This window comes from Suncus etruscus, chromosome 1 (assembly GCF_024139225.1).
Source record: "Suncus etruscus isolate mSunEtr1 chromosome 1, mSunEtr1.pri.cur, whole genome shotgun sequence".
Taxonomy (NCBI): domain Eukaryota; kingdom Metazoa; phylum Chordata; class Mammalia; order Eulipotyphla; family Soricidae; genus Suncus; species Suncus etruscus.
This window is the reverse complement of record NC_064848.1, coordinates 204,477,746-204,503,348: the sequence shown is the minus strand read 5'-3', so window position 1 is coordinate 204,503,348 and position 25,603 is coordinate 204,477,746. Positions and strand designations below refer to the sequence as shown.

The following is a 25,603-nucleotide window of genomic DNA, read 5'->3' as shown; positions in this document are numbered from 1 at the left end:
ATCAGGTGAGAAGTGGTTCTGGAAGCAAATATTGATGCATGGAAATAATCCACCACAGTGAAAAGGTACAAGAATGGCTGCAAGAAACCCAGCACGCAAGCCAGGAGTCCCTCCACATAAGCCTTCTGGTCTCCTAAGAAGGAAAGCAGCTTGGTGGAGGAAGACTGAAGAATAAGAGCCCTGCCTTCCCTCAGACCCTGCTTTTTATTATAAGAACCAGGCCACACCCTAGGGTGGGAGAGGAATACCAAGTAGGAAACAATCCAATAATCCCAGCACCAGAATCACACCCTAGGGTGGAGTATGGATATTGATTAGAGTGGACCAGTAATCCAATAGTCACCAATCTAAATATTAAACTATATATGAAATTCATCCCAAAAATAAAAAAAGGAAAAGGGAAAGAACACAGGGCCAGGGGAATACTCAAGAGATTTAGGGGATTTTATTTGCTTGAAGGCAGTTGGTCCCAGATCCACACCCTGGGTTCCCTCTCCTCACCCTGCACAGTTAAAAGTCTATGACAGCACAGTAGAGGAGAACATTTGCTTGTGTGTGGCTAACCCAGATTCAATCTCCAGTATCCTGTATGACCACCACCCCAAGCACCCTAGGAATGACCCCTGAGTGCAGAGCCAGGAGTACTCCCTGAGCATTGCCCCTACCCCCAATTTGATCCAAGAGCAGTAGCACTGAGCACTGACAACTGACAACAAGCCAACCATTGAGGACTTGAGTCCAAGAGAGCTACAAGATTAGCTAAACCTGGGCCCGGAGAGATAGCACAGCGGCGTTTGCCTTGCAAGCAGCTGATCCAGGACCAAAGATGGTTGGTTCGAATCCCGGTGTCCCATATGGTCCCCCGTGCCTGCCAGGAGCTATTTCTGAGCAGAAGCCAGGAGTAACCCCTGAGCACCGCCGGGTGTGGCCCAAAAACAAAAACAAAAAGAAATAGGTAAGGTGTCTGCCTTGTAAGTGCTAGCCAAGGAAGGACCGCAGTTCGATCCCCCCCCCCCCCCGTGTCCCATAGGGTCCCCCCAAGCCAGGAGCGATTTCTAAGCACTTAGCCAGGAGTAACCCCTGAGCATCAAACGGGTGTGGCATGAAAAACAAAAAAAAACAAAAAAAAAAAGAAAAGAAATCAATTTTTGAGGGGCCGGAGAGATAGCATGGAGGTAAGGCATTTGCCTTGCATGCAGAAGGTCATTGGTTCGAATCACGGCATCCCATATGGTCCCCTGAGCCTGCCAGGAGCAATTTCTGAGCATGGAGCCAGGAGTAACCCCTGAGCTCTGAAAGGTGTGACAAACAAACAAACAAACAAACGAAAACAAAAAGAAATCAATTTGAGGAGGTTGGAGAGATAGTACAGCAACAGGACTTTTGCTTTCCATGTGCCGACCAGGGAACAGATCTGGGTTCAATCCCCAATACCCCATATGGTCCCTCACAGCCTGCCAGGGGCAATTTCTGAGTGCAGAGCTAAGAGTAACTCCTAAGAGCCCACCGGGTGTGGCCCAAAAACAAACCGACAAATCTAATTTGATTTCATATCAAATTGATAAGGAATTTCTATCAAATTGATGATTGATCTAATAATTGGTCAAATCTTATCCAATTTCTTTTTTTTTTTTTTTTGGTTTTTGGTTTTTGGGCCACACCTGGCGGTGCTCAGGGGTTACTTCTGGCTGTCTGCTCAGAAATAGCTCCTGGCAGGCACGGGGGACCATATGGGACACTGGGATCCGAACCAACCACCTTAGGTCCTGGATCGGCTGCTTGCAAGGCAAACATCACTGTGCTATCTCTCCGAGCCCCAATTTCTTATCAAATGGATAACTGATCCACCTGATCAAATTGGGCCGAAGCTATAGTGCAGTGGGTAGGGCGTTTGCCTTGCACGTGGACCCGGGTTGAATTCCTTGCATCCAATAGGGTTCCCCCCACCCCAGCATGCCAGGTGTAAATTCTGAGCGCAGAGCCAGGAGGAAACCCTGAGTGTTGTCGGGTATGCCCCAAAAACTTAAAAAAAAAATTCAACTTGGGGCCCAGAGAGATAGCACAGTGGTGTTTGCCTTGCAAGCAGCCGTTCCAGGGACCAAAGGTGGCTGGTTCGAATCGCAGAATCCGGGTGTCCCATATGGTCCCCCGTGCCTGCCAGGAGCTATTTCTGAGCAGATCAGCCAGGAGTGGCCCCTGAGCACCACCGGGTGTGGCCCAAAAACAAAAAAACAAAACAAAACAAAACAAAAATTCAAACCTTGAGGGGCTGGAGTGATAGTGCAGGGGGCAGGACAATGGCCTTGCACGTGGCAGAGCCGGGTTCTATCCCCGCATTGTCATAGGGTCTCCCGAATGCAACCAAAAGTGACTCCAGAGTGCAGACCCATGAGCAAAACCCCTGAGCATCACCAGGTGGTCCCCCCAGATTCCCCCTAAAAAAGCCTCCCCATCCTCCCCTACATGTCCTATATAGGCTTTGGCAAGATTTTCCCAGCATCATGGCATCGCCTCCAAGTAGAGAGGGTCCATGGCCTTCATTTGCCTGCCCACAAGCTGGGCAGAAATTTGACAAGATAAAAAACTTGATAAGGGCCCATGGAGGTAGTGCATTTGCCTTGCACGCAGAAGGACGTGGTTTCGAATCCCAGCATATGGTCCCCCTGAGCCCTGCCAGGAGCGATTTCTGAGTGCAGAGCCAGGAGGAACCCTTGAGCCCTGCCGGGTGTGACCCAAAACCCAAAAAAACCAAAACAAACAAACAAACAAAAAAAAAACAACCAAACAAACAATAACAAAAAAGAAACTTGATAAGATTTGACCAATTCTTAGATCAGCTATCAATGTGATAAGAAATTCCTTATCAATGTGATAAGAAATATGAAATCAAATAGATTTGGTTACTTGATTTGTTTTGGGGCCACACCGGGGCGGTTCTCAGGGAGTTGCCACTCCTGGCTTTGTGCGCGGCCTAGATTCGAACCTGCGTTCTCCCGGGTAATGCCTACATGAGCACAATTGGACTACATCTCCCAGAAGGCTGTGCGCCCCCCCCGACCCGCTCAGGAGGTGGTGGTGGGGTCGGTTCTGGGTAGCCGGGACTACACTACCCACAGGCCCTTTCGGCTGGGCGCGACCAATGACGCGACGCGACGTCGTTCCCTGCGCGCTGATTGGCTGAGGGACCCGTCAGGTCAAGGCGGGACGCAGTTGAGTGTAGCTGTTGGGCTGTGTCTGAGGGAGGGAAGGGACGTTGTTGGGTGCCGATGTGGGACCGAGTCGGGTGAGTGACCTCTACCTCTGCCCTCCAAGCGGGGGTGCTGGGACTCCGGCGCCCCGATACCCCCCGGGGGCGGCAACCCCAGCGCAAGTAAAGGCTTGGGGGGCGGGGCCTGCGCACACACGTGTCTGGCCTCCCCCTGAGCAGCATCCTAGGTGCTGGGTTGCTGCAACTGCAAGCAGAGCCAGGCTCAGCTCCCCGGAGGTGCACTGCAAACTCGGGGGACCCCCAAGCCTAGCCTGGGGTGCACCTGTGCTCCTGCTTTGCAGGAATTCCCCCTCCCGCCCTGGGCTTACTACCTGGGCACCCAGCACTCGCTGCTCCCGCACCCCCCGAATTCTAGGGACTTCTGCAGACACGGGGAAGCGAATTTGGGGGGCAAAGCAAACTCACATCCCATACTCCAGCACCCCTTCTCACCCCCATCGCAGCCGCCTGTCTTCAGTCGATTAGCCAATGTCATGCTTCTAGTCAATGTTATGCTTGTGATGAATACCCTGCCTCTAATCCACTTTCTTTTTGTCTCTTTAGATCAGCTCCTCCTCGGTCTTGTTGGGACGTGAGACGTTTGGAACAAGCAGGAAAAGTAAGACTAGTGTGGAGTTGTATTTATCCACTTTCCCAGGGTGTTGTAAACCCTCCTTCTTTTTGGGGGGAGCGCACCTGGTGGTGCTCAGGGCTGACAGCGAGCCAGGTGCTAGAGGATCGGGTTCCCTGGGCTCAGGGATCAGTCCCAGGAGTTTCCTCCAGCCCTTTCAGCTTGTCCTTGGGGAATTTCCCCCGTCACCGTTCCATATTATGTTCACTTTTTTTGTGGGGGTGTTTGGTGGGCTCCCGACTTCATGCTAGGAGTGAAGGGGCTGCTCTTGATAGTACTGAGGAGACCGAGTATTGAGCTTGGGCCTCACACATGCACAGTACACGCATCTGTTCCAAATCCTCCTGGTTATAAAAAAAAAATCATCCTGGCTTCTTTTTGGAGGGTGTCACACCCGGAGGCGCTCAGGGGTTACTCCTGGCTCTGCGCTCAGAAATCACTCCTGGCAGGCACAGGGGATCGAAAGGGATGCCAGGATTCGAACCTCCACCTGTCCTGGATTGGTTGTGTGTAAGGCAAATGGCCTACCGCTGAGCTATTGCAGCTATTGCTCTGCCCCCCACCCCCAGTATTTTTTGGGGGGGTAGATGGGGTGCTTATTCCTTGCTCAGTGTTCTGGGATCCCTCCTGGCAGGATTCTGGGGAATATATGCAGTGCTGGGGATCAAACTGGCTCAGCTGTGCACAAGGCAAGAAAAAACCTTACTATGTCATTAGCCCTCAGCCTTGGTGCTCAGGGGTTCCTCCTGGTTCTGAACTCAGGAATCACTCCTAGCGGGCTTGGGGGGCCATATGGGATGCCGGAGATCAAATCTGGTCAGCAGCTTGCAAGGCAAACACTTTCAGTCCCATTTTCTAGGAAACTGAACCCAGGGCTGAGAGGGAGTGCTGTGGTTAGGGCACAGGCCCTAATCGGTTTTTTGAACCCCACAAGGTCCCTTGAGCATTGAAGGAGGCTCCAGCATTGTTGGGTAGCCCAGGTCTCCCCAGCACCGCAGGCCTTAGCAACACCATATTCACTCATGGAACTCTTCGCCCAGTTGGCCAAGAGTCACCAACTGGGTTCCCAAATCTCCTGGGCACCTCTCCGGAGCCCCACCACCACCACCTGAGGGAAAAAAACCGAGCTCAGGAGAAATAAACCGGTTCTTGGAGGCCCAATGTAGCCTCAGGCCTCATGGTCAAAAGAGTCAGTTTGCAGAGCAGCTCATTCCTTGGAGTACCTCCCTCGCCCTGCAGGGGGCAATGTGACGAGCAGTCTTGGGGTAGTCCCTATGGTTCGGTGCCCCAGCTTTTTTGAGGGGCCATACCCAGCGGTACTCGAGTTACTCCTGGCTCTGTGCTTAGAAATCACCCCTGGAAGGCTCGGGTGATCATATGGGATGCTGGGGATCGAACCTGGGTCAGTCCCGGGTTGGCTGTGTGCAAGCCAATGTCTTTTTACTTAAGACCAGAGCAATAGGACAGCAGGCAGAGCACTTGACCTTGTACTTGCACAGCCCAGATTCTACCCCTAGCCCCACTCTTGGTGGGATTCAGGATCTCCCAAACCCCACCAAGAGTGTATAAGCTTTGAGCACCATCTGGTGAGACTCAAAAAATAAGCAAAATGGGAGCAGAGAGATAGCATAGCTGTAGGGTGTTTGCCTTGTACGCTGCCTATCCAAGATGGATGGTGGTTCGAATCCCAGCATCACATATGGTCTTCCGAGCCTGCCAGGAGCAATTTCTGAGCACAGAGCCAGAGGTAACTCTGAACACTGCCTGGTGTGACCCAAAAACCAAAAAATAGAAAACAAACCCCACGGGGCAGGAGCGATAGTGCAGCAGTAGGGTGTTTGCCTTGCACTGGGTTGATCCAGGACTATCTACCTCGGCTTGATCACCAGTGTTCCATATGGTCTTCCAAGCCAGGAGCAATTTCTTTTTTTCTTTTTGTTTGTTTTTGTTTTTGGGCCACACCCTGTGACGCTCAGGGGTTACTCCTGGCTATGCACTCAGAAGTTGCTCCTGGCTTCTTGGGGGACCATATGGGACGCCGGGGGATCGAACCGCGGTCAGTCCTAGGCTAGCGCAGGCAAGGCAGGCACCTTACCTCCAGCGCCACCGCCCGGCCCGAGGAGCAATTTCTGAGCGCATAGCCAGGAGTAAACCCCTGAGCATCACTGGGTGTGGCCCCCCCCCCAAAAAAAAACACCAAAAAATAAAGCAAAATATTATTTTGTGGTTAAGGAGATGGCTTTAATGCGAGAGCCCAGGTTTGATGACAGGCCTGTGGTCCCCAGCACTGTTGGGAGTGAACCCCCAATAATATGCTGGGACAGGTCCCTGAGCATCACCAGTGTGGTCCCAAAACAGAAAACAAATTCAATTAAATAACTTGGTTTTCACTAATTTATTTACTAATTTTGTTTTATTATTTAATTTTTATTATTTTTTTTGGGATTGGGACATACCTGGCAATGCTCAAAACTTAATCTTGGCTCCGTATTCAAAAATTACTCCTGGCAAGGCTTGAGGGACCGAATGGGGTGGTGAGGATTGAACCTGATTGGCCAGGTGCAAGGCAAGTGCCCTACCCACTTGTACTATCTCCAGCCCTCAGTAATTTCAGTTTTTGCAATGTCTTGGTTTTTGGTTTTGTTTCTAGGTGGTGCCTGGCAGTGCTCAGGGCTTACTCTTGGCTCTGTGCTCAGGAATCACTCCTGGCAGGCTGGGGAGGGAGAAGGGCGACCTTATGTAACGCCAGAGATCAACCCAGGTCTTCTGCCTGCAAGGCAAGCACTCTTCCTTCTCTGATATTGCTTAGGCTCCTAATTTTTTTTTTTTTTTTTGTGGGGGCCACACCCAGTGTTACTCCTGGCTATGCACTCAGCAATTGCTCCTGGCTTGAGGGATCAAACAGGTCTGTTCTAGGTTAGCTTGTGCACCAACACTCCGGGCCTGGGCTCCTCATTTTTTTTTTTTTTTTTAATTTTTTTGGTTTTTGGATCATACCCGGCAGTGCTCAGGGGTTACTCCTGTCTCTACGCTCAGAAATCGCTCCTGGTAGGCTTGGGGGACCATATGGAATGCCGGGATTGGAACCTCCGTCCTTCTGTATGCAAGGCAACCGCCTCACCTCCATGCTATCTCTCCTCCCTGAGGGCTGCTGTTTTTAAGGGAAAGAAAGTGATGTAGGCGAGCCTGGAGCAACATTTTAGAAAGGACAGTGAGGGGTGCAGAGAGGGCCGAGAAGAGGGATCCCGCAGACTCCTTGAAGAGCTGTGGACTGTCCACTACAGAGAGTGGACATTGTCGCAGTGCTGTCAGGGCCATGGCTGCATTCTACGGGGCTTTGTTCAGAAAAGAGGTCCAGGATGCGGTTTTGCAAACTGCAGAAAGCAGAGCAGGGTGTGACAAGGGCCTTGGAGCTGGGAGGGCCTGGGAGAGGGCATAGGAGCTAAGGTATTTACTTTGCATACTGCAGTGTAGACGGCCGTTGTCCTGGTTCCAATCCAGCATTGACCCAGCTCACTCTGAGAGCCTGGACTCACCTTCTGAACACCATAGGGTTTGCCCCCCAAACACCCCTAGGGAATTGAGATAGAGTGATGGGCTTGGACATAGTTTGCAGAGGTAAAGCACACCATGCACCTTGCATGCACCATACCTGGGTTTAATCCCAGACAGTGTGCAATAAAGTAGGGGTGGTGGAGGTCAGAGAGATAGCATGTAGAAGGATGGTGGTTCAAATCCCAGCATCCCATATGGTCCCCCCAAGCGAGCCTGCCAGGAGTGATATCTGAGCGGAGAGCCAGGAGTAACCCCTGAGTGCTGCCTGGTGTGATCCCCCACCAAAAAAAAAAAGTAGAGGTGGCAGGAGGGAACAAACTGGTCTCCCCTGAGGTGCAGGGTGAGAGTGGCCGATGTTGAATTTTAAGTACCTCCCCACGTCTTGCAGGTGGCTCAGGACATCATGAGGCTGATGGACATCGTGTAGGTCACAAGCAGGGATGGTCGGCTATGACCCTGAGGCTGAGGACCGGGTCCTCTCCAAAGTGCAGGTGGCCGTGGCCGGCTCGCTGTCAGGACTCATCACTCGGGCCCTCATCAGCCCCATGGACGTCATCAAGATCCGCTTCCAGGTCTGCGTCCTTCCCGCCTGCCTGCCAGGGCTGTTCCACACAGACTTGGCATCTCTTGGAGGAGAAGCACTTGGCTGCTGCCTTCTTCACATTCCCGGCCTCCTGTCTCCTCACCCTGCTTGGCCTGAGCGCCCCCATCTTGCTTCCTTAGCTGCAGGTGGAGCGTCTGTCCCACAAAGATCCAGGCGCCAAGTACCACAGCATCCTGCAGGCTACTAGGCAGATTCTGAAGGAAGAGGGTCCCACGGCCTTCTGGAAGGGCCACGTCCCGGCCCAGCTCCTCTCCATTGGCTACGGGGCCGTGCAAGTAGGTACAGACAGCAGGTGGGGCCTCTGCAAAACCCAGGAAATGAGTCTATTTTTTTGTTTGTTTGTTTGTTTGTTTGTTTTGGGCCACACCCATTTGATGCTTAGGGGTTACTCCTGGCTAAGCACTCAGAAATTGCCCCTGGCTTGGGAGGACCATATGGGACGCTGGGGAATTGAACCATGGTCCTTCTTGACTAGCGCTTGCAAGGCAGACACTGTTTTGTTTTTTTTTTGGTGGTATTCGGCAGTGTTCAGGGGTTACTCCTGGCTCCATGCTCAGAAGTTGCTCCTGGCAGGCACAGGGGACCATATGGAATGCTGGGATTCGAACTGATGACCTCCTGCATGAAAGGCAAACGCCTTACCTCCATGCTATCTCTCGGCCCCTCAAGGCAGACACCTTACCTCTAGCGCCACCTCACTGGCCCCAGTCTTTATTTTTATTTATTTATTTATTTATTTGTTTGTTTGTTTGTGATTTTGGGGTCACACCCGGCAGTGCTCAGGGGTAATTCCTGGCTCCATGCTCAGAAATTGCTCCTTGCAGGCACGGGAGACCATATGGGACGTTGGGATTTGAACTGATGACCTTCTGCATGAAAGGCAAAAACCTTACCTCCATGCTATCTCTCCGGCCCCTCTTTATTTTTTTTTAATTTTTTTTTTGTTTTGTTTTTTTTTGGGTCACACCCGGCAGCGCCCAGGGGTTACTCCTGGCTTCATGCTCAGAAATCACTCCTGGCAGGCTCGGGGGACCATATGGGACGCCGGGATTCGAACCGATGACCTTCTGCATGAAAGACAAACGCCTTACCCTCCATGCTATCTCTCCGGCCCCTATTTTTTTTTTAATATTTTTTATTATTTTTATTTTTTTTTTCTTGGTTTTTGGGCCACACCCGGCGGTGCTCAGGGGTCACTCCTGGCTGTCTGCTCAGAAATAGCTCCTGGCAGGCACGGGGGACCCTATGGGACACCGGGATTCGAACCAACCACCTTAGGTCCTGGATCAGCTGCTTGCAAGGCAAACACTGCTGTGCTATCTCTCCAGGCCCATATTTTTTATTTTCTAGTTTTTGGGTCACACTGGGTAGCACTCAGGTTACCCTGGCCTCTACATTCAGAAATCGCTCCTGGCAGGATCGGTGGATCATATGGCATGCTGGGATTCAAACCACCATCCTTCTGCATGCAAGGAAACACCTTACTTCCATGCTATCTCTATTTTTTTTTGTGGTTTTTGGGTCACACCCGGCAGTGCTCAGGGATTATTCCTGGCTCCAGGCTCAGAAATTGTTCCTGGCAGGCATGGGGGACCATATGGGACGCCGGGATTCGAACCGATGACCTCCTGCATGAAAGGCAAACGCCTTACCTCCATGCTATCTCTCCGGCCCCCGGCCCCTATTTTTTATTTTATATTTTTGGTTTTGTTTTTTGGGGTCACACCTGGTGGCACTCAGGGTTACTCCTGGCTCTGTGCTCAGAAATCATGCCTGGGGAACCATTTGGGATACTGGATTTGAACCACTGTCCATCCTGGATCGGCTGCTTTCAAGGCAAACATCCTACCACTGTGCTATCTATCCGGCCCAATTTTTTATTTTATTTTTTTGTTTTTGGGCCACAGCCGGTTTTGCTCATGGGTTATTCCTGGCTCTGTGCTCAGAAATCACTCTTGGCAGGCTCAGAGGACCATATGGGACACCAAGAATCAAACCTGAGTCTGACCTGGGTCAGCCACATGGAAGGCAAATGACTTACTGCTGTGCTATCTCTCCAGCCCTATGAGTCTTCATTTGATTACATTTGGGCCACACCCGGCAGTGCTCAGGGGTTGTTCCTGGCAGGCTGGGGACTCTATGAGATGCCAGGGATCGAACTGTTGTCAGCCACATGGAAACCAAATTCCTTTCCCACTGTGCTGTCGCTCCAGCCCTGAGCTGTGTTTTTTTTTGTTGTTGTTGCTGTTGGCTTGTTTCTGTATTTTGTTTTTTCTATCAGGCCACTCCTGGAGATGCCCAGGGTTCAGTTCTGGCTCTTTGCTCAAGAATCAATCCCCGGGGACGGGAAGGTGGCGCTAGAGGTAAGGTGTCTGCCTTACAAGCGCTAGCGTAGGACGGACCGCGGTTCAATCCCCCGGCGTCCCATATGGTCTCCCCAAGCCAGGGGCGATTTCTGAGCTCATAGCCAGGAGTAACCCCTGAGCGTCAAACGGGTGTGGCCCAAAAACCAAAAAAAAAAAAAGAATCAATCCCCGACACTGCATGAAGTCCTCAAGCACAAGGAGTGACCCAAGAGCACTTGCACATGTAAACCCAAAACCAAATAAAAATAAATGAGGCAGGGCCCAGAGAGATAGCACAGCGGCGTTTGCCTTGCAAGCAGCCGATTCAGGACCAAAGGTGGTTGGTTCGAATCCCGGTGTCCCATAGGGTCCCCCGTGCCTGCCAGGAGCTATTTCTGAGCAGACAGCCAGGAGTGACCCCTGAGCACCACTGGGCGTGGCCCAAAAACCAAAACAAACAAACAAACAAACATTTCTAAGAATCAATTCGGGAGGTGCTCAGGGAACCCTATGGAATGTCAGAGATCTAACCCAGGTCAGCTTCATGGAAGGCAAGCACCCTCCCCACTGTGCTATTTCTATACCCCTGCAGAATTTCTGCCGAGAACAAAGTTCTCACAGCCAACTCCCGGGACATAAAGTTACTGGGGGAACTTTCTTTTGTGGGAGTCAGATTTTCGGCCAAACCAAGCAGTGCTCAGGTCTCACTCCTGATTACGCTCCCAAGGATTGCTCCTAGAACTGGAGCAATAGCCCAGTGGTAGGGCATTTGCCTTGCATATGCCGACCCGGGATGGACCAGGGTTCAGTTCCTGGCATCTCATATAGTCCCCGAGCCTGCAAGGAGTGATTTCTGAGCACAGAGCCAGGAATAACCCGTGAGTGCCACTGAGTGTAACCCAAAACCAAAACACACACACACACACACACACACACACACACACACACACACACACACACACACACAAAAAAAAAAAAAAGGGCCGGTGAGGTGGCGCTAGAGGTAAGGTGTCTGCCTTGCAAGCGCTAGCCAAGGATCAGGACCACGGTTCGATCCCCCGGTCTCCCATATGGTCTCCCCAAGCCAGGGGCAATTTCTGAGCTTTCTTAGCCAGGAATAACCCCTGAGCACCAAACGGGTGTGGCCCGAAAAAAAAAATAGTGCAAAGTTTTGGGGGCCGGGCAGTGGCGCTAAAGGTAAGGTGCCTGCCTTGCCTGCGCTTAGCCTTGGACGGACCGCGGTTCCATCCCCCGGTGTCCCATATGGTCCCCCAAGCCAGGAGCAACTTCTGAGCACATAGCCAGGAGTAATCCCTGAACGTTACCAGGTGTGGCACAAAAAAAAAAAAAAAAACTTGATTCTACTGGAGCTCAGGGGACCTCATGGGCTTCCAGGGATTGAAGGTGAGTTGGCCAAGTGCGAGGCCAGCACCCTCTGCACTGTCCTGTCTCTCTATCCCCCAGACCTTGGGGAGAGTTTTCTGTGTCCCAGGTTGCTATTGTCTTTCCTATGGTAGCACCTGGCCCCAGTCAAGATACGGCAGGTGTGGATTTGACACAGTCCGTGGGTGTCCTATTCTCAGGGAGCTTCCCGGCATACGGGGGCCCCTCTACCGAGCCCTCCCTGTCCTTGCAGTTCATGTCCTTCGAGATGCTGACGGAGCTGGCGCACAGGGGCATTGAGCCTGGAGCTAGCAGGTTCTCACTCCACTTCTTCTGCGGGGGGCTCTCTGCCTGCCTGGCCACCCTCACCGTGCAGCCTGTGGACGTGCTACGCACGCGTCTAGCAGCCCAGGGGGAACCCAAGGTGCGTGCCGGGAGTCCAAGATGTGTGTGCTGGGCAGACAGGGGTGAGGATGGGGTTTAAGGTTGTTTTATAGAAAATTTGGAAAGTCCAGGGGCTGAAGAAATAGTACAGTGGGAGGGTGTTTACCTTTCTCATGGCTGATCAGGTTTGAACCCTGGAACCCAGAGAGTCCTCCCAAGTCTACCAGGAGTGATCCCTGAGTGCAGAGCCAGGAGTGAGCCCTGAGCACCATTGGGTGTGGCCCACAAACCAAACAACAAATATAAAAGTTTATTAAGGTCTGGAGAAATAGTACAGAAGGGAAGGTGCTTGCCTTGTACACTACTGACATGGGTTCAATGCCCAGCATTGTATAAGGTCACCTGAGCACCACCAAGAGTTAATTTTTATTCTTTTGTTTGGTTTTTGGGCTATATCCGGTGATGCTCATGGGTTACTCCTGGCTATGCGCTCAGACTCGCTCCTGACTTGGGGACCATATGGAACGTAGGGGATCAAACTGTGGTTCATCCTAGATCAGTCGCATGCAATACAAATGCGCTACTGCTGTGCCACACTGCTCAGGCCCCCAAGAGTGATTCTTTTCTTTGGGGGGGGTCACATCCGGCAGTGCTCAGGGGTTACTCCTGGCTCTACACTCAGAAATCGCTCCTGGCAGGCTCAGGGGACCATATGGGATGCTGGGATTTGAACCACCATCCTTCTGCACGCAAGGCAAATGCCTTACCTCTGTGCTATCTCTCCAGCCCCTCTAAGAGTGATTCTTGAGTGTAGAGCCAGAAATAACCCCCGAGCACTGCCAGATTAGGCTCCCAAACAGAAAACAAGCCAAAAAAGTGCATTTTCTTCTCTGATTTTTCTCAATTCTGTATTGCCTGAGCCTGCCCTGGTGCAAGCCCAGGAAGAGATGTGGCCTGGCATGTCAGGCCTTCATTTTCCCTAGGGACCAGCGGGTGCCAAGCCATGTGCCCAAACTTATCCCGACTCCCTATTTTGCTTGTGTGTATGCCCAGGTCTATAAAACACTGCTGGAAGCCGTGATGACCATGTACAGAACCGAAGGGCCCTTGGCCTTCTACCGTGGCCTGCACCCCACCCTGCTGGCCATCTTCCCCTATGCGGGCTTCCAGTTTGCCTTCTACAACTCCCTGAAACAGGCCTACGAGTGGCTTCTGCCTGGGGAAGGCTCCAATGGTGAGAGACAGGCCTCCTTCACAAGGGAAGGGGGATGATGCCAGGGGCTGAGGACAGCCACTGAGTCCCTGAGGGCCACCATTTCCTGCAGTGGCTGTCCTCAGGCCTGAAGATGAGTCACAAGTGCGCCCAGTGCTAGTGGCCTGTGTGCCACTCTTCAGCTGCCCTTCCCATGCCAGGCAGCTTTGCCCTCTGCCACAGCCCTGCTCACCCAACAAACCCCATCCCTCGTAAGCTACCTCCTACCTAGCCATGCCCTTTTCGTTTACACCCGGCATCGCTCAGAAATCGCTCCTGGGGCCGGAGAGATAGCATGGAGGTAAGGCATTTGCCTTTCATGCAGGAGGTCATCGGTTCGAATCCCGGCGCCCCATATGGTCCCCCGTGCCTGCCAGGAGCAATTTCTGAGCCTGGAGCCAGGAATAACCCCTGAGCACTGCCGGGTGTGACCCAAAAACCACAAAAAAAACCACAAAAAAACAAAAAAAAAAAACAGAAATCGCTCCTGGCAGACTTGGGGGATCATATGGGACGCCGGGATTCGAACAACCAACCTTCTGCACGCAAGGCAAATGCCTTACCTCCATGCTATCTCTCGGGCCCCAGCCATGCCCTTTTCAATACTGAGTCCCTGTGTCAAACACTGTCCCTTCCACATCAGAATTCTACCAAGCCGCCCCTTCCCCACTACAAGCCCCACCCATTGGATAGCCTTGCAATGGAGATACACTCCCACACACAAAACCCCACCTACACCAAACTACCCACACCGAGCTCCCTATTCAGCCCCCGCCATAGGCCCCCCCACAGGATGGTACCTATATCTGCCCTCCCATTCACACCAAGCCCCGCCCACACTAAGGCCTGCTCCCACGCCATGCCCCTTGCCACCCCTTTGCCCTTTGGGCCCCGCCCATACCAATCTCTGCCCTCTTTCACACATTTCCATGCTTGCCCTGGTCCACACTGTCCCACCCCAAGCCCTGTCCTTCCCCTCCGCTCCATGTCCCTCTTCCATTCCATGGCCCTGTGAGGCCTCTTCGAGCAAACCACCCCTTTTGATTGGTGATGGGAGGGGTGTGGGAGTGTGTTCATTGGTTTGGGTTTGGAGAGGAGGGGAAAGTGATGGGCCACCTGTCAGTTTAGAATCAAAATTGTGAATCCTGTTTTTGGTTCGATTTGGGTTTGGGGCCACACCCAGTGATGCTCAGGGCTCACTCCTGGCTCTATGGGCTCAGGAATCCCTCGTGGTGATGCTCAGGGGACCCTATGGGATGCTGGGGATCGAACCCCAGTGGGCTGCTAGAAAGACAAACGCCCTCCCTGTCTCTCCAGTACGTCTTACCTAATCACTTTTGGGCCTGGAGGGGTCACTGGGCAGGGTCAGGCACTCCCCCAAGCAGCTCGCCCTGCCTGCAGCTTTGATGGTGGCTCTTCGCTTTATAGTGGGGATTCCCTCTCAGACCTGGGCCTTACCCACCTTGGCCTCTTTTCTTCCTGTTTCCCTCATTCTGCATCCCTGGCACAGAGAACTTCAAGAACTTGATTTGTGGCAGTGGAGCTGGTGTCATCAGCAAGACCCTGACCTACCCTCTGGACCTCTTCAAGAAGCGCCTGCAGGTCCAAGGGTTCCAGCACGCCCGGACCAACTTCGGCAAGGTGAGCCTGCCCTTCCCAGAGGTCCCCCCTCCTAGGAACCCTCTAATACCGCTGCTCACCTCCAGCCTGTAGCCCATCTCCCCAGCACATAGGAGAGGGAAGACAGCTCCATGTGCCTACAGCCTTGTGTTCACAAAGAACCCCTCCTGGCAGTGTTCAGGCATCCCTCCTGGTGTTCCTGAGGGACCAAATGTGGTGCTCGGAATAGAACCAGGGTTGGTTGCATGCAGGGAATATGCCTCTCTGCTATGCTCTCTCTTGTCCCCTTCTGCAATTTGGAGGCCAGTGCTGGGTCTCTAAATAATGAAGGCTCCCCTCTGACATATGGTATGTATTTTTTTGGCCCACACCATGTGACGTTCAGGGATCCTCCTGGCTCTGCACTCAGAAATGGTTCCTGACAGGCTCAGTGGACCTTATGGGATGCTGGGGATCAAACCCAGGTCGGCTGCATGCAAGGCAAATGCCCTACCCACTGTGCTATCATTCTGGCCTCAGACCTAGAGCATCTCTTAAAAATGGGGCCAGGTTCAGGGCTTAGAAAGTGCTCAAAAGGGGCTGAACACGAGTATTATCATGTGCAAAGCTTTGAGTTTGGGTGTGATCCTTGCTGCATGCAGCCCCTGAAACACTGCCACTGAGCACCTTTGGGTATAGCCCTGATTAAAATAGTAATAATAAAATCCAGTGGCCAGAGAGATGGTATTGTGGGTAGGGTGCTTGCTTTTCTCGCTGCAGCGAGGCTGATTGGCACAGACACCCTCACTCGGGTAGGGGAGAGAACTGGCCGTCTCCTTGGAATCCCTTTACTATGGTTGGAAATTCGAGAAAAGTCCAATGGATGGAATTCCTTTGCCACTCCACAATCCAGAGCAAACGCCTCAGAGCCTCTGGCTCTAGTCTTTATTGTTTGTCTAAATAAATGCACCTGCACACAAGAACCAAATGGGGTTTTCTACAAGGCTAAAGGTGCCTGCCCCACATATACCAATTTGAACCCTGGTGGAAGAGGGGTACACTGGGCAGAGAGTGGAGACTTGTGGGGTTGGAGGAAGGAGGTGGGTGGGGAGAGTGGGAATTTGGGGCTCCAGATCATGGGGTATAACCCAGAACATCAGTTGTTTATTTATTTATTTATTTATTTATTTTTGGTTTTTCGGGCCACACCCATTTTATGCTCAGGGGTTACTCCTGGCTAAGGCTCAGAAATTGCCCCTGGCTTGGGGGGACCATATGGGACGCCGGGGGATCGAACCACAGTCCTGATCCTTGGCTAGCGCTTGCAAGGCAGACACCTTACCTCTAGCGCCACCTCGCCGGCCCCTTCAGTTGTTTTTTTATGGTTGGTTTTGGTTTGGGGGCACACCTGGTGGTGCTCAGGGGTTCCTTTTGGCTCTGCGCTCAGAAATCATTCTGGGGACCCTATGGGATTCGGGGGATCAAACTCAGGTTAGCCGCATGCAAGGCAAATACCCTTCCTACTGTACTATCACTCCAGCCCCAGGTATCTTTTTTGAAGTGGGGCACACCCAGTAGTGCTCAGGGCTGACTCCTGGCTCTGCACTCAGGGATTACTCCTAATGGACTTAGGAAACATAAGGTTTGGGGGATCGAACTGGGTTGACCATATGCAAGGTAAATGCCACAACAGCCCCACAAACCAGTTTATTTTTTTTTTACTTTATTTTGGTTTTTGGGTCACACCTGGCAGCACTCAGGGGTTACTCCTGGCTCTATGCTCAGAAATCGCTCCTGGCAGGCTCAGGGGACCATATGGGATGCCGGAATTCGAACTACCGACCTTCATGAAAGGCAAATGCCTTACCTCCATGCTATCTCTCCCGCCCCACAAACCAGTTTTTTTAATCTATTTAAGTACTATGATCACATGGGCTTTAGTCATAAGAAGAACACTCCCCTTCACAATGCAACATTCCCACCACCAATGTCCCCCATCTCCCTCCTCACCCATTCCCTGCTTGTATGTGAGACAGGCATTCTACTTTTCACTCATTAACATTGTCAATAGTTGTTGGTGTAGTTATTTCTCTAACTGCACTCACTACTCTTTGTGGTGGGCTTCATATTGTGAACTGGTTCTTCCAGCCCTCATCTCTATTGTCTCTGGTCATTATTATAATAATGTCTTTTATTTTTCTTAAAACCCATAGATTATTGAAACTATTCTGTGTGTCTCTCTCTCTCCCCCTGACTTATTTCACTCAGCATAATAGTTTCCATGTCCATCTCTATATAGGAAAATCTCATGACTTCATCTTTTCTGACAGTTGCATAGTATTCCATTGTATAGATGTTCCACAGTTTCTTTAGCCACTCATCTGTTATCAGGCATCTGGGTTGTTTCCAGATTCTGGCTCTTGTAAATAGCACTGCAATGAATATAGGTGTGAGGAAGGCATTTTTGTATTGTGTTTTTGTGTTCGTTATGTTATTTCACTAGGAGTGGTATAGCTGGATCATATGGGAGACACAAACCAGTTTATAGATCTTAGATTTGGTTCTTGAGGTCATTAGAACTTTTGACTATTTTCTTTGCGGGGGGCGGGGGGGGGTTGGGCCCCACACATTGGAGCTCAGGGTTTACTCCTAACTGCACTCAAGAATCACTCCTGGCAGAGCTGGGAGGGGGTAGGAGGGGGACCCTTTAGGGTGCTGGGGAATACAACCAGGTCCACTGCATGCAAGGTCATCACCCTTCTCCGCTGTACTACCCCTCCCCTAAACTTTTTTTTTTTTTTTTTTTTTTTTGCTTTTTGGGCCACATCCTGTGATGCTCAGGGGTTACTCCTGGCTATGCATTCAGAAAAATCGCTTCTGGCTCTGGGACGCCAGGAATTGAACCAAGGTCCATCTTGGATCTGCCGTATACAAAGCAAACGCCCTGCTGCTGTACTATCGCTCTGGCCCCTAAACTTTCTTGGTATTTTTGTTTGTTTGTTTTTTGGGCCACACCCTTCGGTGCTGGGGGGGGGGGGGTTACTCCTGGCTCTCTGCTCAGAAATCGTTCCTGGCAGGCATGGGAGACCATATGGGATGCGGGATTTGAACCTGGGCCGGCTGCTTGCAAGGCAAATGCCCTACTGCTGTGCTATCTCTCCGATCCCCAAACTTTTGGTTTTTTATCTCTGCGGTGCTGGGGCTGAAGCTGGGGGCCTCACACATTCAAGGCAAGTGCTCTTTTTTTTTTTTTTGGGGGGGGGGTTTGGGCCACATCCGGCATTGCTCAGGGGTTACTCCTGACTGTCTGCTCAGAAATAGCCCCTGGCAGGCACGGGGGACCATATGGGACACCAGGATTCGAACCAACCACCTTTGGTCCTGGATCGGCTGCTTGCAAGGCAAACGCCTCTGTGCTATCTCTCCGGGCCCAAGGCAAGTGCTCTTGAGCTGCGCTACCATCCTGGCCTCCTGTTGCAGGAGCAGGGCTGGAGGGGTGCCAGGCAAGAATGTGGGGGTCACCTGGGGTGGAAAGGTGGGGGGAACCTAGGAGAAGCAAACTCACGTGCCTGCGGGAAACAAACGGTCTGCTGGGCTCAGTTGGGGCGTGGCCCGACCCTTGGTATACACAAAGCCCCCCATGGCTGGGGCCTCTGATGGGCCTAGCGGACACCTTCTCACGCCTCCCTGCCAGGTCCCCACGTACGCGGGCCTTGGCGACTGCGTCCAGCAGGTTCTGCGCGAGGAGGGCATGCGGGGCTTCTTCAAGGGACTGTCCCCCAGCATGCTGAAGGCGGCCCTGTCCACCGGCTTCGTGTTCTTCTGGTACGAGTTCATCTGCAGCCTCTTTCATTGTGCCAACAAGAAAAGCAGGTAGCCCAGGATGCCCGCCACTCTGCCGGGCACTGCATGGACTCCCACCTAGCCAAGCGGCCCGAGTAAGAAGAGGCGCCCAGATGTGGACAGCAGGAGTTCCGGGCCCAGGAGGACTCAGTGGGTGCCTCCCGGCACCCACAGACAGAGCTGCTAGAAGGGGCCAGCCAGCCCCCTGCACCATTTTTCTCTTCGGACGTGCAGTGGGGTCACACTCTGGACTCCAGACTTTCTTAACAGACATTAAAGCTGCCAGCACATTCCATCTTGCTCTCCTCCTTTTCACTGGCTTCTCTCCCCCCCACAAAAAAATATACTGGGTGCCACAGACGCACCAGCACCCCCTCTTGTCCTAGGGTTTCCTGGGAACACACATACGTGGGCCAACCAGCTACCTACCCTGTTCCTTGGGTCTGGATGATGCTTCCAGCCAGGCTCAGTGGCATCATGGGCCCGCCTGAAGTGCCTTTGCCCGCCTCAGCCTGGCACATGTGTGTCTCTGAGCCCAGAGGGCACCAGCTCTGAAGGAGCCCAGTGAAAGGGGCAGGAGGCAGGGCCTGGGCACCACTTTGGTGAGTGGTCAGAGCACCAGGCTCCACCATGCCCTGAGTGAGATGTGTGGATGAAGCCCATTGGAGGAGCCCTGGCTGGCATAGCTGGAGAACAGGACCTCACTTGTAGAAGGTTCCAGTTCAAGCACATACACACAGAAACAGGAAAAGAAAACCGAATCCAGGACTGGAGGGATAGGACAGCAGGGAGGGCTCTTGCTTTGCATAATGGCCAATCAGGCTTCAATCCACAGAACCCCATATAGTCCTCTGAGCACTGCCAGGAGTGATCCCTGAGCACCACCAGGTGGGTCCTCTCTCCAACAATGAAAATGAAAAAGGTAAATAAACCCCAAACCAAAAAGTTAATAAGCACATTCTACAGGCTGAATGGAGCACGTGACTGGAGTGCTGTCCTTGCTTGCATAAGGCCCTGGGTCCCTTCCCCTCCACCAAAAACAAAACCTGGGGCCAGAGCGATGATGGTCCGGAGTTTGCCTTGCACATGGCAAACTCAGGTTTGATTCCCAGCATCCCATACGGTCCCACATCACTACAGGAGTGATCTATAAGTCACTAGAGCCAGGAGTAAGCTCTCAGCATACTGGATGTGATCCAGAAGTCCTCAAGAAACAAAATGCCTTAATGGGACCACCTTCCAGCTCACTGTTCTGGCCCCCGGGTGGGGGGGGTTGCCCAGTCAGTCTCCTCAATTAGCTCCACAAGCAACCAGGTGAAGGCTTTGAGCAGAGCAGGCCAGGTGGCAGGATCATATTACTGCCACCAGCACTACTGTGTTGTCTGGGACTCTGTGGCGATTCTTGGTTTTGGCTCTATTTTGGAGGCTTGGCCATGAGTGGGTCCAGTGATGGCTCTGGATTGGGAAGGAGGGCGGTCCCCCATCTCTGAGAGGTCGTTTTAGTTTGATTTGGGGCCACATTTGCTTGTGCTCAAGGCTTACTCCTGGCTCTGTAATCAGGACTTATTCCTGGCTTTTTCCTCAGGGTTCACTCGTAGTTCGTCTGTGCTCAGGGCTTACTCCTAGCTCTGTGTTTATGGACCATTCCTAGTGGGCTCCAAAAAACATCTAATGTGCTGGGGATCAAACCCAAGTGGGCTGCATGCAAGGCAAGCGCCTTGTCAGCTGTACTATGATCCAAGCCTGCCCCGTGACTAGTTTCTGATATCAAAAGCTGGTCTGGACCTTTTGGGAGGCAGCCACCTAAGTACAGAGATTTAGGCAAATTTGCTAAAACTGACTCTTCATCACTCTGCTCTGGGCTTCACTGCAGCAGCTCGAGCTCTACCTCTCCTGCTTTGTGGGGGGGACCTTGGTGGGGGTCCATTTCACTGGAGGTGCCGCTGACGGCCTGCTAGGCCGGGGCTGGGCCTGAGCTCTGAGCTGGGCCCACGTCCTTCCCCTTGACCTTGCCCAGCTCCAGCCTACAGGGCCGGAGCCTCTGGGGAGGGCAGCTGGCCAGCGTCGCAGCCACTCCCAACATCTGCAAGCCCACATCTGCAAAACTGGACCCTTGTGTGGCTGCCCAAGGGTTCCCCGCCGGCACCCCAAGTCGGCGGGCGGGTGTGATGGGCTACTACCGCCCGGCTCCTGCACCCCCACCCGACGCGGGCGACGCTCCCCGACGCGCAGGCTCCTCCCACGCCGCGCCGGAGCCCCGACCCGGCTTAAGCCGAGCCCCGGCCTGGCTGGGGCAGAGGCGGAGGCGGACGCGGAGGACTGTCAATGCCCGCAGGAGGTCCGGAGAGCAGATCGGGCCCGCGCCGACGAGCCTTCCGGTCGCGGGTAGGTCGGTGGCCGGGGCGAGGCGACGGGCGGGTCGGGGTGGGGGCAGATCGGCGACCGTCCGTCCGTCCAGGCCAGCTCGGCCGCCGCCCGGGCTCCACGCCCGCGCCCGCGTGACAGCCGGCCAGCCGGGCGGGGCGGGGCGGCGCAGGCGGAGCCGTCGAGGCGCCGGTAGGTGGCGCTGGAGATAAACCCCGCCCACCTGTCAGACTACGCCTTACGAGGCCACGCCCAGCGCTTCTGGTCCCGCCCACAACATCAGGCCACGCCCGCCCACAAAGTCTAGCCCACCGTCCCCCTCCAGACTCCGCTCACTTTTTAAGGCTCCGCCCTCTGCTGTAGCCCCGCCCATTGCTTCTCGCCCCGCCCAGAAAACATCCCTGCTTCGGCCTTCAGGCCCCGCCCAACGCTTCTGGCCCCGCCCCAGCCCCGCCCAGATAAACAGGATACGCCCTGGACTCCGCCCACTTCCCCAGACTCCGCCCTGGTTGGCTGTAGCCACGCCCCTGCTCCGCCCCGCCGGCGCTATAGGAAATGACCTAAGCGGCGGCGGCGGCGGCTGCCCGGCAGGTCCTCGTGGGTGCGGGGCGCGCGCACCATGGCCACCGGGCGGCCTCCGGGCTCGCGGGCGCGGCGCCGGGGCTACAGGTGGGTCCCTGTCCCTGCCGCTCAGGTCAGACCGGACCCCGAGTTGTTGGGGCTGGAGACCCGTCACTCCCCCACATCGGATCCACCTGCGATCAGTCCTGGAGCAAACCACCTGCAGGCCTCTCGCCGCCCGCGAGAGGGGCGCGGGCTCCGGCGTCGCACTGGCACTCGGGGCGGGGTTCTGCCTCGCGGGGAGCCAGTTGGGCCAGTTGGGCCGGCCAGCAGCGGGTCGGAGTGGGGCTCCCCCTTGCATCCACCCACCCCGTCGGGCCGGCGGTGGACGGGCGTGGAGCTTGGGGAGAGGGGCTGGATCGGTGCCTTCTCGCTCCTGGATCTGTGGTCAAGGCCGGCGGCCCCCCTCCTGTCACCCGGGCTGCGGGGGTGCACTCCCGGAAAACTTGCCCCACCTGGGGAGTTCTGGGCTGAGTCTCAGGTGTGTCCTGTCTGGCAGAAGCCGAGTTTGGGGGCGATGGAGGGAACCCCCAGAAAGCCACAGAGTGCCCAGGAGCCTGGGGCCCACGCCCAGACAGGCCAGCTCCCCTACCCGGCCTCTGAGGCCTGCAGGACCGGGAGCCCAAACTCCAGCACCCCCTGAGACCCGGGCCTGGTTCTCTCTTGCAGGCGCGGTGGTTAGGCGCACCCCAGCACGTTTGTGCGGGCTATGGGGGAGCCTGGGCGCGAGGAGTACAAGATCCAGTCTTTCGACGCTGAGACCCAGCAGCTGCTGAAGACGGCCCTCAAAGGTGAGCGCTGCGGAGCTCTGGCAAGGGGTACCCCGGCATCCCCCGCGTTTCCAAGAACCCAGGTCAGCAGTGCCCCAGGTAAGGCACTTGCCTTGCACAGTCAACCCTGATTTGACCCCTGGCATCCCTTATGGTCCCCCGAGCCTGCCAGGAATAAGTTCTGAGCGCAGAGTTGAGTAAACCTAGTACCACCAGGTGTGGCCCCCCCCCAAAAAAAATTTAAGTGTGGGCCTGGTGCAAGATCACTCTGCTTTAGGGCAACCCTGTACAAATCATGGGTGACTAGGGTTGTTTTATTTTTTGTAGGGAGGACTCCCAAGCAGTGTTCAGGAGGCCATGTCACAGCCAGTGTGGTGTGTAGTGAGACGGGCACTCATTTCTTCAATTCTTCCTCGGAATTGAGGAAGAGGGACTGCTTTGACCAGCCCCTCAGATTCCTCTTTAAGAGTAGGGGAGCTTTTGAGGCCAAAGCAATAGCACAGCGAAGAGGGCATTTGTTTGCCTTGCACACAGCCGGCCCAGGTTCAATTCCCAGCATCCCATATGGTCTCCTGAGCCTACGAGAAGTGATATCTAAGCATAGACCTAGAAGAAACCCCATATCACCCAAAACCAATAAAACAAAAGTAGGGTCCAGCGTGAGCGCTCAGCAACCCCTGCATCCCCCACAGACCCGGGTGCCGTGGACTTGGAAAAAGTGGCCAATGTGGTGGTGGACCAGTCCCTGCGCGACTGTGTGTTTTGCAAGGAAGCAGGACGCCTGTGCCATGCCATCATCCAGGTGGGTAGCCGCCCAGCTGCGAGAGGGATGTGAGGGACTGTGGGACCAGCAGGAGCTGCAGCCCAGCTTGGACCACTTCCCCCCGCAGGCCGAGAGCAAGCAGTCAAGCCAGAGCCTCTTCCGGCGTGGCCTCCTCAACCGGCTGCAGTGCGAGTTCCAGGCCCGGGAGCAGCTCCGCACCCGCTCGCCACAGGCTTGGGTCTGCTATGTCACCTTCATCTGTAACATCTTCGACTACCTGAGGGTGAGACCCTGGTGGGGGTCTCCCCACTGCAGCACCTCCCTGACCCCCAGCATCACTGCCTTGGCACCTGGCTCACAGCTATCCTCCGGCAGGTCAACAATATGCCCATGATGGCTCTGGTGAACCCTGTCTACGACTGCCTCTTCCGGCTGGCCCAGCCTGACAGCCTGAATGTGGAGGAGGAGGTGAGGCCTGCCAGGCACCCTCAGCAGCTCGTTATTTGAGGCTACTGAGCCTGTACATGTGAGCCAGCCTTTGAGCTGTCTCCCCAGTTCCAGAATTTAGTTAATCCACCAGGTCGGGCTGAGAGCGAGATAGCAAAGCAGGGAATGCATTTGCTCTACACAGAGTTCACCTGAGTTTGATCCCCTGCACCTCCTATAGCCCCTCTGAGCACTGCCAGGAGTGATTCCCGAGTGCAGAGCCAAGAGTAACCCGAGCATTGCATGGTGTGGCTCAAAACAAACCAAAGAACCCGCCAGCTCAGCAGGAAGGGGAGTTTGGGAGAGAAACAGTCTAGAAGCCAAACTATAGGGGAGGGGCCAGAGAGCATGGCTACAAGGCGTTTGCCTTACACACGACCAAAACAGGACAGACCCCGCTTCGAATACCGGCATCCCATATGGCCCCCTGAGCCTGCCAGGGGTGATTTCTGAGCACAGAACCAGGAGCAACCCCTGAGCACTGCTGGGTGTGACCCCCCCAAAATAAAAGTATAGGGGAGTAGTTGGGGAAGCAGTTTAGAGATATAGCCAAGTCTATCTTGGCTCAGAAAAACTTCTAGTATAGCATCACAGTGATAGCACATCAGGGCGGGTGTCTGCCTTGCATGTTGCTGACCCAGGTTTGATCCCGGCATCCCACATGGTCCCCTGAACATGATAAGGAGTGACTCCTGAGTCAGAGTCAGGAGTATTACTAGCTGTGCCCCAAAGACTAAGGAGGGGCTGGAGTGATTGCAAAGTGGGGAGGGTGTTTGCCTTATAAGTGGCCAACCAGGGTTTGAACCTCAGCATCCTATGTGGTCCCCTGAGCCTGTCAAGAGCAATTTCTGAGTGTGGCCCCAAAACAAGTGATTCCTGAGTGCAGGTAACAGGGGTAGGCCTTGACTACTGCCAGGTGTGGCCATAAACCCAAGACAGGTGCTAGTCAACCCATGAAGAAGCCAGAGGTGGGGCTCACCCCTGCCTCCCCCCTTCTCCCCCAGGTGGACTGCTTAGTGCTGCAGTTGCACCGGGTCGGTGAGCAGCTAGAGAAAGTGAATGCACAGCGCATGGACGAGCTCTTTGTCCTCCTCCGGGATGGCTTCTTGCTGCCCACGGGCCTCAGCTCACTGGCCCAGCTGCTGCTGCTGGAGATCATCGAGTTCCGGGCGGCTGGTTGGAGGACCACCCCGGCCGCCCACAAGTATTACTACAGCGAGGTCTCGACCTAGAACTAGGCCTGACCAGGGACACTCCCGCTCACCAGGCACTGGATCCAGGACCAGCCCCTCCACACCCTACCCCCTACCACCATCTTTGTGCCTCAGTTGCCCATCTGTAAAATGGGCCCCACAGCTGTTGGCAGTACGTGCACACACACACACACAGGCACCGCTTTGGACACACAGGTCCTGGAAAGCTCACAGCAGCAGGTTTAATGGGGGGGTGGCGGGGTGGGAGTGAGGGGGTACTGCCTAGGCCAAGGGGGTTTGCGGGCAGATTTTCTAATAAACCTTTGCTTACACTACAAACCTGCTTCCCTTCTGGGCATCCTTAGGTCTCCTGTAAGCTGAGGGTAAAGAAGGCTGGAAGGACCCTGAATTTCCAGGTGGGGACTTGGGGATCCCAGAGTTGCAATGTTCATGGGACCAGAGTTATAGCAGGATAGGGTGTTTGCCTTGCATACAACCTATCCGGTTTAATCCCTGGCATCCCATAGGGTCCCTCAAGCCTGCCAGGAGTAACCTGTGAGTAC

General features: G+C 54.1%; 4 protein-coding genes across 6 annotated transcripts in view; all 4 read left to right on the top strand.

Moving 5' to 3' along the window:
- GRB2 (growth factor receptor bound protein 2) overlaps positions 1 to 25,603 on the top strand; it is a 225,193-nt gene that overhangs the window by 61,146 nt on the left and 138,444 nt on the right. The window lies entirely within an intron of this gene.
- On the top strand, positions 3,210 to 19,138 carry SLC25A19 (solute carrier family 25 member 19). 2 transcript variants are annotated; one of them, XM_049769715.1, is made up of 8 exons: positions 3,210 to 3,287; positions 3,817 to 3,866; positions 7,822 to 8,005; positions 8,157 to 8,312; positions 12,019 to 12,189; positions 13,203 to 13,383; positions 14,912 to 15,042; positions 18,695 to 19,138. In XM_049769715.1, exons 3-8 carry the CDS (start codon positions 7,874 to 7,876, stop codon positions 18,875 to 18,877), a joined length of 954 nt encoding a protein of 317 aa, XP_049625672.1. In that variant the 5' UTR covers positions 3,210 to 3,287; positions 3,817 to 3,866; positions 7,822 to 7,873; the 3' UTR covers positions 18,878 to 19,138. The 2 variants fall into 2 exon arrangements, with proteins under 2 accessions (XP_049625672.1, XP_049625663.1); XM_049769706.1 differs by having other exon boundaries at positions 3,817 to 3,875.
- On the top strand, positions 18,910 to 21,766 carry LOC126001252 (translation initiation factor IF-2-like). The gene is made up of 3 exons (XM_049768486.1): positions 18,910 to 18,938; positions 20,861 to 21,399; positions 21,552 to 21,766. Exons 1-3 carry the CDS (start codon positions 18,910 to 18,912, stop codon positions 21,764 to 21,766), a joined length of 783 nt encoding a protein of 260 aa, XP_049624443.1.
- MIF4GD (MIF4G domain containing) lies at positions 21,798 to 25,379 on the top strand. Of its 2 annotated transcripts, XM_049769798.1 has the most exons (6): positions 21,798 to 21,876; positions 22,498 to 22,619; positions 23,291 to 23,400; positions 23,489 to 23,644; positions 23,737 to 23,829; positions 24,852 to 25,379. In XM_049769798.1, the coding sequence occupies exons 2-6, from the start codon at positions 22,538 to 22,540 to the stop codon at positions 25,077 to 25,079; spliced, it is 669 nt and encodes a 222-aa protein (XP_049625755.1). In that variant the 5' UTR covers positions 21,798 to 21,876; positions 22,498 to 22,537; the 3' UTR covers positions 25,080 to 25,379. The 2 variants fall into 2 exon arrangements, with proteins under 2 accessions (XP_049625755.1, XP_049625764.1); XM_049769807.1 differs by lacking the exon at positions 21,798 to 21,876 and having other exon boundaries at positions 22,491 to 22,619.

What these genes read in the sequence shown, in the direction of transcription:
- SLC25A19 (XM_049769715.1), top strand. Translation starts at nt 7,874, where the DNA reads ATGGTCGGCTATGACCCTGAGGCTGAGGACCGGGTCCTCTCCAAAGTG. An exon ending in TTGGCTACGGGGCCGTGCAA is followed by an intron (nt 8,313 to 12,018) that starts GTAGGTACAGAC and finishes CTGTCCTTGCAG; the next exon opens with TTCATGTCCTTCGAGATGCT. An exon ending in CCCGGACCAACTTCGGCAAG is followed by an intron (nt 15,043 to 18,694) that starts GTGAGCCTGCCC and finishes CCTCCCTGCCAG; the next exon opens with GTCCCCACGTACGCGGGCCT.
- LOC126001252 (XM_049768486.1), top strand. Translation starts at nt 18,910, where the DNA reads ATGGACTCCCACCTAGCCAAGCGGCCCGA. An exon ending in CACCTAGCCAAGCGGCCCGA is followed by an intron (nt 18,939 to 20,860) that starts GTAAGAAGAGGC and finishes GACCTTGCCCAG; the next exon opens with CTCCAGCCTACAGGGCCGGA. An exon ending in GCGGAGCCGTCGAGGCGCCG is followed by an intron (nt 21,400 to 21,551) that starts GTAGGTGGCGCT and finishes TCACTTTTTAAG; the next exon opens with GCTCCGCCCTCTGCTGTAGC.
- MIF4GD (XM_049769798.1), top strand. Translation starts at nt 22,538, where the DNA reads ATGGGGGAGCCTGGGCGCGAGGAGTACAAGATCCAGTCTTTCGACGCT. An exon ending in GCTGAAGACGGCCCTCAAAG is followed by an intron (nt 22,620 to 23,290) that starts GTGAGCGCTGCG and finishes CATCCCCCACAG; the next exon opens with ACCCGGGTGCCGTGGACTTG. An exon ending in ACATCTTCGACTACCTGAGG is followed by an intron (nt 23,645 to 23,736) that starts GTGAGACCCTGG and finishes ATCCTCCGGCAG; the next exon opens with GTCAACAATATGCCCATGAT.